Source organism: Colossoma macropomum, unplaced genomic scaffold, assembly GCF_904425465.1.
Source record: "Colossoma macropomum unplaced genomic scaffold, Colossoma_macropomum, whole genome shotgun sequence".
Taxonomy (NCBI): domain Eukaryota; kingdom Metazoa; phylum Chordata; class Actinopteri; order Characiformes; family Serrasalmidae; genus Colossoma; species Colossoma macropomum.
Window position 1 is genome coordinate 27,887,315 of NW_023494789.1, and position 15,510 is coordinate 27,902,824.

At 38.3% G+C, this 15,510-nt stretch overlaps 2 protein-coding genes across 8 annotated transcripts in view; both read right to left on the reverse strand.

The window, feature by feature from the left end:
• Positions 1–5,678, reverse strand: part of si:dkey-66a8.7 (PI-PLC X domain-containing protein 1) — a 7,732-nt gene extending 2,054 nt beyond the window's left edge. For 2 of the 6 annotated variants that reach the window (XM_036570707.1, XM_036570706.1), the window contains exons 1-2: positions 5,288–5,678; positions 4,446–4,582 (exon numbers count right to left, since the gene is read on the reverse strand). In XM_036570707.1, coding sequence (XP_036426600.1) covers positions 4,446–4,582; positions 5,288–5,387 — 237 coding nt within the window. In that variant the 5' untranslated portion in view covers positions 5,388–5,678. Of the gene's footprint in view, positions 1–766; positions 862–1,017; positions 1,159–1,773; positions 1,847–1,995; positions 2,947–3,546; positions 3,762–4,445; positions 4,583–5,287 lie in introns of those variants that run through there. The other 4 variants (XR_005007267.1, XR_005007266.1, XR_005007268.1 and 1 more) reach the window with 4 other exon arrangements.
• Positions 5,679–9,023: 3,345 nt separating this feature from the next.
• LOC118808216 (trichohyalin-like) lies at positions 9,024–14,406 on the reverse strand. Of its 2 annotated transcripts, none has more exons than XR_005007270.1 (6): positions 13,093–13,196; positions 12,191–12,405; positions 10,640–11,590; positions 10,418–10,490; positions 9,594–9,723; positions 9,024–9,437 (listed from the first exon to the last, which is right to left on the reverse strand). XR_005007270.1 is itself a non-coding variant. In XM_036570711.1 (6 exons), the coding sequence occupies exons 1-5, from the start codon at positions 14,044–14,046 to the stop codon at positions 10,467–10,469; spliced, it is 1,410 nt and encodes a 469-aa protein (XP_036426604.1). In that variant the 5' UTR covers positions 14,047–14,406; the 3' UTR covers positions 9,423–9,723; positions 10,418–10,466. The 2 variants fall into 2 exon arrangements, 1 of the variants encoding a protein (XP_036426604.1); XM_036570711.1 differs by adding an exon at positions 13,947–14,406 and having other exon boundaries at positions 9,423–9,723; positions 12,191–12,388; positions 13,093–13,229.
• Between the last annotated feature and the right edge of the window lie 1,104 nt (positions 14,407–15,510).

Genomic DNA, 15,510 nt, shown 5'->3' on the forward strand with positions numbered 1-15,510 from the left:
AGATGAGCTATAGTATCCAAATGTAAATCTCATCTACAAAGAGTACCAACAAAATAAGAACCGTTAGTGTGCATTGTCTAAACTGCCCGTTTCATGGAAAACTGATTTTTCTTTGTTGTTGTTTTTCTCTTCAATAACAGAATTTTAATTTTTATTATTTGAGTTTTATGTTATTTTTTCAGTTCCTAATTCTATTATAGACCAGATCCACACCAGCTAAACTTCTTTCTCTAAACAAAACTTATTTTGCAAATCCAACACCTTATTGCAAAAGAAGGGGGTCCATTTAAGGGTCCACTTGGATGGGATAATAGTGTTGAATGCCGAGTTGTAGTCAGCGAACAGCATCTCATCTTAAAGACAAAAATCCCCTTTTCTTAGCATAATCACACATTAATGCAGCACCAGACTCTCTCCGCAAAGGTTTTCTATCCAAACTGGTTTGTAATTGAGGTTTGTATTTTAATAATTGATATTGTTAATCATCATCATCATCATTATGATATTGAAATATTTAACTATATTTCATATAATGATACGTAACAAACTACTAATGCATATGAATTTTAATAAAATCTAATGTAATAATATAATGAGTATGTGAAATAACTGTCCTGTTCTGTGACCCCTTTCCATTTTTAGTAACGCCTAACATACTCAACTCCTCTACTGCTCAGAAACGCTCCACATAATGCTAATGTAAATATTTGGTAGACAGAAAATGACTATGAAACATGCAGATGAGCTATTTTTATTGATATCACAAGAAGATTCTGAGTAGGTGCTCTGAGTGGAAGAACCTCATGTCTGTCTGCGCTCCACTCTGTAAGGGCTGCTGGACACTGAAGAGCTTCCTGAGCACTGTTTAGAGATGAGGGACAGAACACGCAAAGTTCCACGTTAAAATAACTGTTAAACGTATGAATAAATATATTTAGAGTTTGACGTTTTCTACTTAGTTTTCTATTATTGGAAATACCTGAAGAAAAAAATAGCCGCAGTGACTGGGAGACTTACCTCATTAACAAAAAGATTGAGAATCTTCTGGAAACTTTGGACTTCTTCTACTGTGGAGAAAAGGATATTAATGCAGAATCAGTCTGAGAGGTGGGTGGTTACTGAGAGAAGGCCTGATGGTGAGAAGATGCTGTTAGGACACTGAAAAAGCCAAAAAAAGAGAAGAAAAAAAATGATCATGAAGCTGAAGTGAAGCTGAAAGGCCTTGTGTTGAGAAGGCAGAGTTTGCAACTCTTAAAAAACTACAGATTGTTTTATTACCTAATGAAAGTGTAACTTCATTATCTGGCAACCACCTCCAATGAACCTATGCTTTACTCAGTGATTAAACTACGCTAAAATGTATTTCAAACAAGTTTTGAGGAGCTCCTTGTCCACAAATCTGAGAAAAATTACAGACTGGTTCAATGGTGCAGTTATACCATACCCAGATTTCCACTATTATTTAGAAAAGTCAATAAATGATATCGTACATAATAAAGTGGCACAGATTCATATGAGCACAGCTCACTGAAAAAGGCCAGAGAACACTTGTTCTAGCCTGCTGGTACTAAATTAGTACAAATTACATGATTTGCCTCAGAACGGATTTGCCTCTTGTTCTCTCAACAACACCATCAAATTCAAAGTTTACCCTACCAAATACACTCAATGTTCTTTCTGGAACCCGTTCTCAAATAAATATACTTGAAACGCTTTGTAAACATAACTAACTCGCCCTAATTGAAGTCTTAGAACTTAAACTCAGATACTTACCATTTGGAATGGGTATATTCTTGGTCCTGTTTACGGATGGCACAGTCGCTTAATCTGCTCTTTTTCTCCATTTCTGTAAAAAGAAGAGAAAATCTGCATTTGAAAAAACCACAGTGCAACCACAAAACAATACATCTTTTATAGAGTAAGGAAGTAAAGAACTGTACTAGAGTCTGGCGTTCTGGAGAATAATTGACACAGAAGTAAAATGAATTAACTAACCTTAAAACTGAGCTTTGGCATCCTGATCTTCGGCAACCAGAATCTGCTGAAACACTTGAAAACAGACGGTTGTGGCCTCGGACTGTTCTCACACTTTTCATCTGTGTTTATCTGAGTCTCTGAGGCCGGTTCCTCTGCTTCTGGCTCCTGGAAAGACTGAAGCTGCGAGCCAGGTTCCTCATTCTCCTCACTGTCTCTCACATTAAAAGGTGTGGTGGGCTCAGCGAGGGATGATGTTGGGAGTTTAGGCTGCTCTGGGCTCAGTGCTCCTCCATTTAGAGAAACAGACCAGCTGAATCCTTGGAGATTCTGTTGCTCTCTGGGCTTGTCTTGCTGCTGGTCTTTATTATTGTGTTGGTTTCTGTTAAAGGCCCTGGTTTCTCCAATAGGCCAGGAGGGCTCAGTGAGGGATGAAGATGCTTCAGGCTGCTCTGGGCTCAGGACTCCTCCGTTTAGCTTTTCTTGCTCTCGTGACTCGTCCTGCTTCTGGTCACGTGTCTTCTGTTGGTTTCCATCACTAAAGGCCCTTTTTTCTACTTTGTGGTGCAGCTTTTCCCCTCTCTGCATCTTCATGTCCATCTGTTCCCTACAGTTTAGGACTGTGAGGAGGTTAAAAACGTGTAAAAAATCAAAATAACCATCACGATATTTCCTTTCTTCCTCTCTTTTTCTTTCTCTCTGTGAAATTCTCTCCTTCATCATCTCCAGTCCTCTCCTCAGTTCTTCTTCTCTCTCTCTGGCTTTTCGGTTCTCCATCCTTCTCTTCGATAATATATCTTTCATTTGTTTCAGCTCTCTCTTTAGAGCTTCCTCTTTTTCTATGCAGCTTTGAATCTCTAACTTCTGCTGCTGAAGTCTCTTCTTCAGATCTCTGATCTTCTTCTTCTGAATCTCTCCCACTCCTATCATCTCCTCTGTACAGGCCTCTCTCATGCAGTCCTGTCCACTCTTCTACAACACAAAACAAGCATTTGTCATGAACACTTTTTTGTTTACCAAAGCAAACTGGGCAAATCCAGAGTCCAAAAGGAAAGTGACTGAATTCATCTTGGAATAAACAGCTTTGGGATGGTGATCTCTGTCTATTCAAGCTGGATTAGTTTTGTCCAGAGTGGTAGCTTCTGGAGGTAACTGAAGTGATTACTGATGAGATCAGGTCGGCACAAGTTAGCAACGTCCATAGTTTTACAGTCTAACAGTAATAACTGTGGAGTACATGACCTTAATAGAGCTTCCTCGGTAATACTAGTCCTCTTCTAATCTACCTCACTGTAAAGTGATAAAACCTGCTAACACACACGTCTGTGTGACATGTTTTTATTTAGTATTACGCTGAACGTCACATTCAGGCTCTGATGTTTTAATCGAGACCCTCTGTGATAATTTAGGGAAATAACACTTTATCCTGTAAAAAGCTGCTTGTTAAATTACTTACAGGTTACATTACAGACCTTCTCTACTAAAATTAGTCCAGCTTGAATAAAGCTTAAGTGTCTTTAAACTTTTGCCAGTCATCATCAGTAGTATGGTGAATGAGACTATGTGTCTTACCTTTCTAGTTGATGTCTCACTCTCTCTGTTTTGCTGCCTCCTCCCCTCTTCCAGCTTCCTCTGCCTCTTCTTCTCCTCTTCATTCTTATGGGGGATGATTTTCCTCCTACGGAGGCAGCTGCACCAGCAACCACAGCCTGTGGGACTGGGTGGCGATTGCTCGTCTTGGTTTGACTTCATTGTGTTTTCTGAATTTGGCTTTAAAACCAAAATTCCTGGATTAATATATAGATAAAGAAATTGGTTTCAGGTTACAATTAAGGATATGTTGAAAGGTTAAATTACAAAAATGCAATATATGATGATATATATATATATATATATATATATATATATATATATATATATATATATACACACACACACACACACACATCACTGCTGTTTGAATGAAACCTTGCATCTCCAAAAAATAACTTTACAGGAGAAGGAAGGAATATACTTTCATTTTAATATATGTCAGTGGAACCAGACTTTTTCTCCAAGTAATTGGGCCATTTCTTTTAGTCCATTCTTCATGAAATTGACACACAATGTAAAGAGCATGCATTAATGCATAGAAACCGCTTCGTTTTTAAATATATATATATATATACACACACACACACACACATACACACATCTATATATTTATACACAAACACTAATTTCTTCACTCAAGCATTCTGTGGCAATATAATATGACTAAGGTGGAGCTTCAGGGCTTAATATTTAATTTAGTTGCCATTTTAAAAAGGCTGTATAGGAAGCATAAAGAACTGTGTGTTCCTTGGTGTGCCACTGCCATTGAGGAAGCTTTCATTTGAACTTTTCCTTTCATAGACACTGTGGGAAAGCTGTACAGAATTGTGATGTAATTGTGTGTTTCCCTTCAATAAGTCAAACAGATGTATACATACCTGTGTAGTGGCCCATTTGTAAATGAGTGGGCGAGTAAAGCAGTAGAAAACTCTATCCAGCAGCCTAAAAGTGTCAGACTCTGACCGGACCAGTGAAGATGTAATGTCCAAACAGTAGCTCATTGCATCGTGACTGCCTGTGTGGGTGAAGGCCAAACACTTGGGTAATTGTATAATTGTATATGGTCAGATTTGTTGATCAGAATGTTATCAATAACACACACACACACACACACACACACACACACATATATATATATATATATATATATATATATATATATATATATATATACTGATATAGATATACATATCTCCAAAATGATAACTTTACAGGTAAAGGAAAAAACCTACTTTACCTTTAATGTAAGGCAGTGGAACCAGACAAAGTCAGTTTAGGTCATTTCTTTTAATTCATTCATCATGAAATTTACATATAATGTAAAGGGTAACATGAGGTAATATGAGGTTTTCTTCCGACAACATATATATAAGTGCGTGTGTGTGTGTGTGTGTGTGTATTTAAGTATGAAAGCAGTTAGATTTTTGTCATTTCACTTTGACCAAACAATGTAAATGAATGGCTTTTCATACAACTGTCCAGTTAATGTGTTTATATAAGAAACAGACATTTGATCTTAAAAAAAATAACTTCCATAGTGACAAAATGCTGGAATACAAGTATGTGCTCCATGGTTGTGATTGTGCAACCCACAGTTATTAAAAGTAGCCTGTAGGAAATAATAAAGATAACCTATAAAGACACAATAAATGTCAGCTTGTCACACATATGCGCAGAAACCCCAGAAATAAGTGAAATTGAGCGTCTTGTCTTGTCCTACCTGGAATGGCTAAGCTGCTTAAAGGAATGTCCCACAGTTCTTCAGGTATAGTTGACATCCAGTCCTCATTGTCAGAGTCACTCTCTGAAATAGGCGCCATCGACTATGTCTAATAGTGAAGTTAAATAAGCGTCCGAGACATTTGCAAGAGTATTTCGATGTAAAGTGAAGCTACACTGAAAGCAAAGCGGTGGTAGGTCGGTACATTTAAACTCTGGACCAGTAGATCCTGAAGGAGGAGAATAACCTGCATTGTCCAGCCACCCTGAACACTTTTCAGTTCAGAAATCTGATCAGGAATACCTTTTTGCTGATTAAGAATACTGAAACAAAATGGGCCGAGCAGGAACAACGAAGAAGGCAATGCAATATTTCCTGTTTCTCTGCCTGTTTTCGAGTTGGAGCCTTGCTGTGACAGGTTAGCGAGCGTTAGCTGATCTGGGAACAGGTTAGCCTCCTGTCTTAGACTGCCAGCTGTAGGACACTATCAGAGCAGTCGTTTGTTTTTCTCGTGAATGTGAAGAAGTGTCTAAAGGACACGTGTTCAGAGGTAAAGACGTCACCAGAGAAGAACTGTCCTTAGGGCAACTGTGTCAAAAACCTCTCACTCAAAAGGTGAAGCACGGAGCCAACAATATACCATAATAATGTTTTTAAAAGTAAAACATAACGTCTGGTTTCATATTGATACACTGCAAAAAAAAACCCGACTTGCTAAATGTTAGGCAAATGTAAAAAATACAGTTGGCCCAACTTTTTCATGATAATTTAACTGACGCAATAACCTATAGTGAGTTAATGTCTGTCTCATAGCAGTCACGCTGCATCAGTAGACAACTTCCAGTTGATGCAACGTTTTTCTATGAGTTCTAGTACCTGGGCGGTTCTACTGCTGAGCAAACTGACACAGTAGCGTCCAACTCATTATCTATAAACACGGAGCTACATAAAAGAGTAAATCAAACCCAGTGTACAAAACTACAAACTCTTTAGTTTATGTTGTAAACTTAGCTGATTTCCATATAGTAGGCTGGACATCAGCTAGATGACGCTATCTAACATGCTAACGGGCTAATAACGCAGCTAACATGCTAACGGACTAATAACCCAGCTAACATGACGAGTCAGACCGAGCTCGGCTGCTGTCCGGCGGTCTTGGCTAAGAGTTTTGGCACACCGGACTCGGGACAGGTATGGGTGAAGCTAGACAACTGATGTTTCAGCAAAAAATTAAAGGGTAGATTCCACCTATATTGAGCAAGATTCCACCGGAATTGCGGCAGATTCCACCTGTATTGAGGCAGATTCTACCCATACTGAGGTCCGAGCTGTCACTAATGCTCCACTACAGAGGCGGGAAGCGCGCGCTTAGAGCAGCTTCTGGAAACTTCGGAAGGCTTCAAAACGGGTCTATTAAGTAAATACTTAGTTTATTTGATGTACCAACAGTTTTTCAGTCAGAGTTAGGTTTACTCAAACCCAGTCCTACGTTTGTTATGATTTGTTAGTTGAAGTCTTTATGTGTCAAAATGAAAATGAGCATCACTTGGTAACAGTCAGTTAGCTCGTTGTTATCTGCTGTGGTAGCAAGACTACCGAGTGACCTCTTTTAGATGAATGTTTGCTCTCACAAAACAAGACAGAAGATGAAATAATCCCATTTTGACTTGAGATGGTGTCGAATTTATATTCTAATATAGCTAGCTATATTTTACTAAACTGGTGTGTACAGTTGTTAGCTAATAACTAATTTCGCTAGCGAGATTGAGAGGTAACGTGTTAGCACAAGCTTAGCTAATGTTAGCTGGCCAAGTTAATATCTCCGCTGGAAAGCCGGCTCAGTTCTGGCTAACTGACTAATGAATAAAGACACCTGAACAAGAGACTTTGAGTGAGAGGTGTTGGAGTGAGAGAAAAGGAGAAACTAAGCAGGTTCTGTGATGTCTGGGGTTGTTAGCTTGCTGGCTAGCGGGCTATTGGCTTCACACAACACAGACCAGTTTAAGTGCTTCAATTACATGAGTTTTTATAAAATTATATATATATTATGCATATTTCCATGTCACCTCAAATTGTGGAATGAAAACATTGAGAGTTAAGGTAACTTAATGAAAAGTTAGAAAAATAAGAGAACTATGGCCTCCTGTTTCATTCAGAATTGGTAGCTAACATTTGTCAGTACAATGTGGACCAGAGTCTGCCCACTTTTAAGGATGGAGGCAGCAGCCTTTGAGCTCGACTACAGCAGATTGTATTTACTCATCTACCTTCTTCACTTCTCTAGAGTTTTAATGACATATATCTGCTTCCATGGTGGATCACCATCTCTGTGTTGGTCCTGGTTGGGGTCTTGATCATTGATGAACGAGGTGAAAGGATCAACAAATTATGCAGAGAAACAGATCAGCTACATTCTGCAATTGCAGAACTACAAAGTGCACTTACACATTAAATGGACCTGATTAAATGGAAAATAAGCATAAATACAAGGTACCGACAATTAAAACAATTGCTTTAAAATGTTTTTTTTTTCTACTTTAAAAGTTCATGTCTGTTCATGTCCACATACTGGTGAATTCAGCTGAGCTTTAAGAATTGTTAAATTTACAAGACATGATACAGTACATAGTGGCTTAATGTATGACATTATGTTCTTAGAACTGTGGCAGATATTTGGTTGCTCAGCTGTGATCACCTGTGTTGTACTACCTCTTTTATTTCTATACACGTTCACGGTTTTAGTGTAGAGCTGGACACTAACTGTGTTCTTTAAGTTTAATGACACAACTTAATATTCCTTAGTACTGATTTCCAATGAATATTTTTAATTAACTTCAGAAAGCTTTGTTTAATGAGCGAGAATGTAATGGTTACAGGACCTAAATAAGGAATAAACGATCGTACAACTCAGAGCTTTGCTCAAGACCAGTTATACTTCTGAGTACCACAAATGTTCTCATGATAGCTCAACTAAATATTTCTTTTGGCATTTACAAAAAATGTCAGTCAGTGTAACTAATAATTTGCAAAAGTTGAGTGAACAAGAAAAAAAAAGGGAAATTCTGTACCATTTTTTTTGTTGTGCAAGTTAAAAAATCTTTACAGTGTAGGAGTGTATCAGACACAGCTGTGCTGTGGGAGATTTTACACACCTCACTGTCAATGCTGCGTTGAGAATAGTCCACTAACCAAAAACATCCAGCCAACATTGGCCCTGTGGTCAGAAACTGACCGCTGATGAAGGGCTAGAGGATGACTGACACAATGTGCATGCAAAAAGATGAGCTATAGTATCCAAATGTAAATCTCATCTACAAAGAGTACCAACAAAATAAGAACCGTTAGTGTGCATTGTCTAAACTGCCCGTTTCATGGAAAACTGATTTTTCTTTGTTGTTGTTTTTCTCTTCAATAACAGAATTTTAATTTTTATTATTTGAGTTTTATGTTATTTTTTCAGTTCCTAATTCTATTATAGGTGTTTTTTGACCAGATCCACACCAGCTAAACTTCTTTCTCTAAACAAAACTTATTTTGCAAATCCAACACCTTATTGCAAAAGAAGGGGGTCCATTTAAGGGTCCACTTGGATGGGATAATAGTGTTGAATGCCGAGTTGTAGTCAACGAACAGCATTCTCATCTTAAAGACAAAAATCCCCTTTTCTTAGCATAATCACACATTAATGCAGCACCAGACTCTCTCCACAAAGGTTTTCTATCCAAACTGGTTTGTAATTGAGGTTTGTATTTTAATAATTGATATTGTTAATCATCATCATCATCATTATGATATTGAAATATTTAACTATATTTCATATAATGATACGTAACAAACTACTAATGCATATAAATTTTAATAAAATCTAATGTAATAATATAATGAGTATGTGAAATAACTGTCCTGTTCTGTGACCCCTTTCCATTTTTAGTAACGCCTAACATACTCAACTCCTCTACTGCTCAGAAACGCTCCACATAATGCTAATGTAAATATTTGGTAGACAAAAAATGACTATGAAACATGCAGATGAGCTATTTTTATTGATATCACAAGAAGATTCTGAGTAGGTGCTCTGAGTGGATGAACCTCATGTCTGTCTGCGCTCCACTCTGTAAGGGCTGCTGGACACTGAAGAGCTTCCTGAGCACTGTTTAGAGATGAGGGACAGAACACGCAAAGTTCCATGTTAAAATAACTGTTAAACGTATGAATAAATATATTTAGAGTTTGACGTTTTCTACTTAGTTTTCTGTTACTGGAAATACCTGAAGAAAAAAATAGCTGCAATGACTGGGAGACTTACCTCATTAACAAAAAGACTGAGAATCTTCTGGAAACTTCGGACTTCTTCTACTGTGGAGAAAAGGATATTAATGCAGAATCAGTCTGAGAGGTGGGTGGTTTCTGAGAGAAGGCCTGGTGGTGAGAAGATGCTGTTAGGACACTGAAAAAGCCAAAAAAAGAGAAGAAAAAAAATGATCATGAAGCTGAAGTGAAGCTGAAAGGCCTTGTGTTGAGAAGGCAGAGTTTGCAACTCTTAAAAAACTACAGATTGTTTTATTACCTAATGAAAGTGTAACTTCATTATCTGGCAACCACCTCCAATGAACCTATGCTTTACTCAGTGATTAAACTACACTATCAAACAAGAGAAGTAATGAATGCTTCTTGAACAGGTAAGAAATACAAAACAATCTAAAATGTATTTCAAACAAGTTTTGAGGAGCTCCTTGTCCACAAATCTGAGAAAAATTACAGACTGGTTCAATGGTGCAGTTATACCATACCCAGATTTCCACTATTATTTAGAAAAGTCAAAATACAAATGTAAAAATGAATCGTACATAATAAAGTGGCACAGATTCATATGAGCACAGCTCACTGAAAAAGGCCAGAGAACACTTGTTCTAGCCTGCTGGTACTAAATTAGTACAAATTACATGATTTGCCTCAGAACGGATTTGCCTCTTGTTCTCTCAACAACACCATCAAATTCAAAGTTTACCCTACCAAATACACTCAGTGTTCTTTCTGGAACCCGTTCTCAAATAAATATACTTGAAACGCTTTGTAAACATAACTAACTCGCCCTAATTGAAGTCTTAGAACTTAAACTCAGATACTTACCATTTGGAATGGGTATATTCTTGGTCCTGTTTACGGATGGCACAGTCGCTTAATCTGCTCTTTTTCTCCATTTCTGTAAAAAGAAGAGAAAATCTGCATTTGAAAAAACCACAGTGCAACCACAAAACAATACATCTTTTATAGAGTAAGGAAGTAAAGAACTGTACTAGAGTCTGGCGTTCTGGAGAATAATTGACACAGAAGTAAAATGAATTAACTAACCTTAAAACTGAGCTTTGGCATCCTGATCTTCGGCAACCAGAATCTGCTGAAACACTTGAAAACAGACGGTTGTGGCCTCGGACTGTTCTCACACTTTTCATCTGTGTTTATCTGAGTCTCTGAGGCCGGTTCCTCTGCTTCTGGCTCCTGGAAAGACTGAAGCTGCGAGCCAGGTTCCTCATTCTCCTCACTGTCTCTCACATTAAAAGGTGTGGTGGGCTCAGCGAGGGATGATGTTGGGAGTTTAGGCTGCTCTGGGCTCAGTGCTCCTCCATTTAGAGAAACAGACCAGCTGAATCCTTGGAGATTCTGTTGCTCTCTGGGCTTGTCTTGCTGCTGGTCTTTATTATTGTGTTGGTTTCTGTTAAAGGCCCTGGTTTCTCCAATAGGCCAGGAGGGCTCAGTGAGGGATGAAGATGCTTCAGGCTGCTCTGGGCTCAGGACTCCTCCGTTTAGCTTTTCTTGCTCTCGTGACTCGTCCTGCTTCTGGTCACGTGTCTTCTGTTGGTTTCCATCACTAAAGGCCCTTTTTTCTACTTTGTGGTGCAGCTTTTCCCCTCTCTGCATCTTCATGTCCATCTGTTCCCTACAGTTTAGGACTGTGAGGAGGTTAAAAACGTGTAAAAAATCAAAATAACCATCACGATATTTCCTTTCTTCCTCTCTTTTTCTTTCTCTCTGTGAAATTCTCTCCTTCATCATCTCCAGTCCTCTCCTCAGTTCTTCTTCTCTCTCTCTGGCTTTTCGGTTCTCCATCCTTCTCTTCGATAATATATCTTTCATTTGTTTCAGCTCTCTCTTTAGAGCTTCCTCTTTTTCTATGCAGCTTTGAATCTCTAACTTCTGCTGCTGAAGTCTCTTCTTCAGATCTCTGATCTTCTTCTTCTGAATCTCTCCCACTCCTATCATCTCCTCTGTACAGGCCTCTCTCATGCAGTCCTGTCCACTCTTCTACAACACAAAACAAGCATTTGTCATGAACACTTTTTTGTTTACCAAAGCAAACTGGGCAAATCCAGAGTCCAAAAGGAAAGTGACTGAATTCATCTTGGAATAAACAGCTTTGGGATGGTGATCTCTGTCTATTCAAGCTGGATTAGTTTTGTCCGGAGTGGTAGCTTCTGGAGGTAATTGAAGTGATTACTGATGAGATCAGGTCGGCACAAGTTAGCAACGTCCATAGTTTTACAGTCTAACAGTAATAACTGTGGAGTACATGACCTTAATAGAGCTTCCTCGGTAATACTAGTCCTCTTCTAATCTACCTCACTGTAAAGTGATAAAACCTGCTAACACACACGTCTGTGTGACATGTTTTTATTTAGTATTACGCTGAACGTCACATTCAGGCTCTGATGTTTTAATCGAGACCCTCTGTGATAATTTAGGGAAATAACACTTTATCCTGTAAAAAGCTGCTTGTTAAATTACTTACAGGTTACATTACAGACCTTCTCTACTAAAATTAGTCCAGCTTGAATAAAGCTTAAGTGTCTTTAAACTTTTGCCAGTCATCATCAGTAGTATGGTGAATGAGACTATGTGTCTTACCTTTCTAGTTGATGTCTCACTCTCTCTGTTTTGCTGCCTCCTCCCCTCTTCCAGCTTCCTCTGCCTCTTCTTCTCCTCTTCATTCTTATGGGGGATGATTTTCCTCCTACGGAGGCAGCTGCACCAGCAACCACAGCCTGTGGGACTGGGTGGCGATTGCTCGTCTTGGTTTGACTTCATTGTGTTTTCTGAATTTGGCTTTAAAACCAAAATTCCTGGATTAATATATAGATAAAGAAATTGGTTTCAGGTTACAATTAGGGATATGTTGAAAGGTTAAATTACAAAAATGCAATATATGATGATATATATATATATATATATATATATATATATATATATATATATATATATACACACACACACACACACACACATCACTGCTGTTGGAATGAAACCTTGCATCTCCAAAATGATAACTTTACAGGAGAAGGAAGAAATATACTTTCATTTTAATATATGTCAGTGGAACCAGACTTTTTCTCCAAGTAATTGGGCCATTTCTTTTAGTCCATTCTTCATGAAATTGACACACAATGTAAAGAGCATGCATTAATGCATAGAAACCGCTTCGTTTTTAAATATATATATATATATACACACACACACACACACATACACACATCTATATATTTATACACAAACACTAATTTCTTCACTCAAGCATTCTGTGGCAATATAATATGACTAAGGTGGAGCTTCAGGGCTTAATATTTAATTTAGTTGCCATTTTAAAAAGGCTGTATAGGAAGCATAAAGAACTGTGTGTTCCTTGGTGTGCCACTGCCATTGAGGAAGCTTTCATTTGAACTTTTCCTTTCATAGACACTGTGGGAAAGCTGTACAGAATTGTGATGTAATTGTGTGTTTCCCTTCAATAAGTCAAACAGATGTATACATACCTGTGTAGTGGCCCATTTGTAAATGAGTGGGCGAGTAAAGCAGTAGAAAACTCTATCCAGCAGCCTAAAAGTGTCAGACTCTGACCGGACCAGTGAAGATGTAATGTCCAAACAGTAGCTCATTGCATCGTGACTGCCTGTGTGGGTGAAGGCCAAACACTTGGGTAATTGTATAATTGTATATGGTCAGATTTGTTGATCAGAATGTTATCAATAACACACACACACACACACACACACACACACGTATATATATATATATATATATATATATATATAATATATATATATATATATATATATATATACTGATATAGATATACATATCTCCAAAATGATAACTTTACAGGTAAAGGAAAAAACCTACTTTACCTTAATGTAAGGCAGTGGAACCAGACAAAGTCAGTTTAGGTCATTTCTTTTAATTCATTCATCATGAAATTTACATATAATGTAAAGGGTAACATGAGGTAATATGAGGTTTTCTTCCGACAACATATATATAAGTGCGTGTGTGTGTGTGTGTGTGTGTATTTAAGTATGAAAGCAGTTAGATTTTTGTCATTTCACTTTGACCAAACAATGTAAATGAATGGCTTTTCATACAACTGTCCAGTTAATGTGTTTATATAAGAAACAGACATTTGATCTTAAAAAAAATAACTTCCATAGTGACAAAATGCTGGAATACAAGTATGTGCTCCATTTTTGTGATTGTGCAACCCACAGTTATAAAAAGTAGCCTGTAGGAAATAATAAAGATAACCTATAAAGACACAATAAATGTCAGCTTGTCACACACATGCGCAGAAACCCCAGAAATAAGTGAAATTGAGCGTCTTGTCTTGTCCTACCTGGAACGGCTAAGCAGCTTAAAGGAATGTCCCACAGTTCTTCAGGTATAGTTGACATCCAGTCCTCATTGTCAGAGTCACTCTCTGAAATAGGCGCCATCGACTATGTCTAATAGTGAAGTTAAATAAGCGTCCGAGACATTTGCAAGAGTATTTCGATGTAAAGTGAAGCTACACTGAAAGCAAAGCGGTGGTAGGTCGGTACATTTAAACTCTGGACCAGTAGATCCTGAAGGAGGAGAATAACCTGCATTGTCCAGCCACCCTGAACACTTTTCAGTTCAGAAATCTGATCAGGAATACCTTTTTGCTGATTAAGAATACTGAAACAAAATGGGCCGAGCAGGAACAACGAAGAAGGCAATGCAATATTTCCTGTTTCTCTGCCTGTTTTCGAGTTGGAGCCTTGCTGTGACAGGTTAGCGAGCGTTAGCTGATCTGGGAACAGGTTAGCCTCCTGTCCTAGACTGCCAGCTGTAGGACACTATCAGAGCAGTCGTTTGTTTTTCTCGTGAATGTGAAGAAGTGTCTAAAGGACACGTGTTCAGAGGTAAAGACGTCACCAGAGAAGAACTGTCCTTAGGGCAACTGTGTCAAAACCTCTCACTCAAAAGGTGAAGCACGGAGCCAACAATATACCATAATAATGTTTTTAAAAGTAAAACATAACGTCTGGTTTCATATTGATACACTGCAAAAAAAAACCCGACTTGCTAAATATTAGGCAAATGTAAAAAATACAGTTGGCCCAACTTTTTCATGATAATTTAACTGACGCAATAACCTATAGTGAGTTAATGTCTGTCTCATAGCAGTCACGCTGCATCAGTAGACAACTTCCAGTTGATGCAACGTTTTTCTATGAGTTCTAGTACCTGGGCGGTTCTACTGCTGAGCAAACTGACACAGTAGCGTCCAACTCATTATCTATAAACACGGAGCTACATAAAAGAGTAAATCAAACCCAGTGTACAAAACTACAAACTCTTTAGTTTATGTTGTAAACTTAGCTGATTTTCATATAGTAGGCTGGACATCAGCTAGATGACGCTATCTAACATGCTAACGGGCTAATAACGCAGCTAACATGCTAACGGACTAATAACCCAGCTAACATGACGAGTCAGACCGAGCTCGGCTGCTGTCCGGCGGTCTTGGCTAAGAGTTTTGGCACACCGGACTCGGGACGGGTATGGGTAAAGCTAGACAACTGATGTTTCAGCAAAAAATTAAAGGGTAGATTCCACCCTTACTGAGGCAGATTCCACCTATATTGAGCAAGATTCCACCTGAATTGCGGCAGATTCCACCTGTATTGAGGCAGATTCTACCCATACTGAGGTCCGAGCTGTCACTAATGCTCCACTACAGAGACGGGAAGCGCGCGCTTAGAGCAGCTTCTGGAAACTTCGGAAGGCTTCAAAACGGGTCTATTAAGTAAATACTTAGTTTATTTGATGTACCAACAGTTTTTCAGTCAGAGTTAGGTTTACTCAAATCCAGTCCTACGTTTGTTATGATTTGTTAGTTGAAGTCTTTATGTGTCAAAATGAAAATGAGCATC

Coding starts and splice junctions, on each gene's coding strand:
- LOC118808216 (XM_036570711.1), bottom strand. CDS start 14,046: ATGGCGCCTATTTCAGAGAGTGACTCTGACAATGAGGACTGGATGTCA. Junction 12,389..13,092: donor ACAAATGGGCCACTACACAG/GTATGTATACAT, acceptor TTGGTTTTAAAG/CCAAATTCAGAAAACACAAT. Junction 10,491..10,639: donor TGCCAAAGCTCAGTTTTAAG/GTTAGTTAATTC, acceptor TTCTTTTTACAG/AAATGGAGAAAAAGAGCAGA.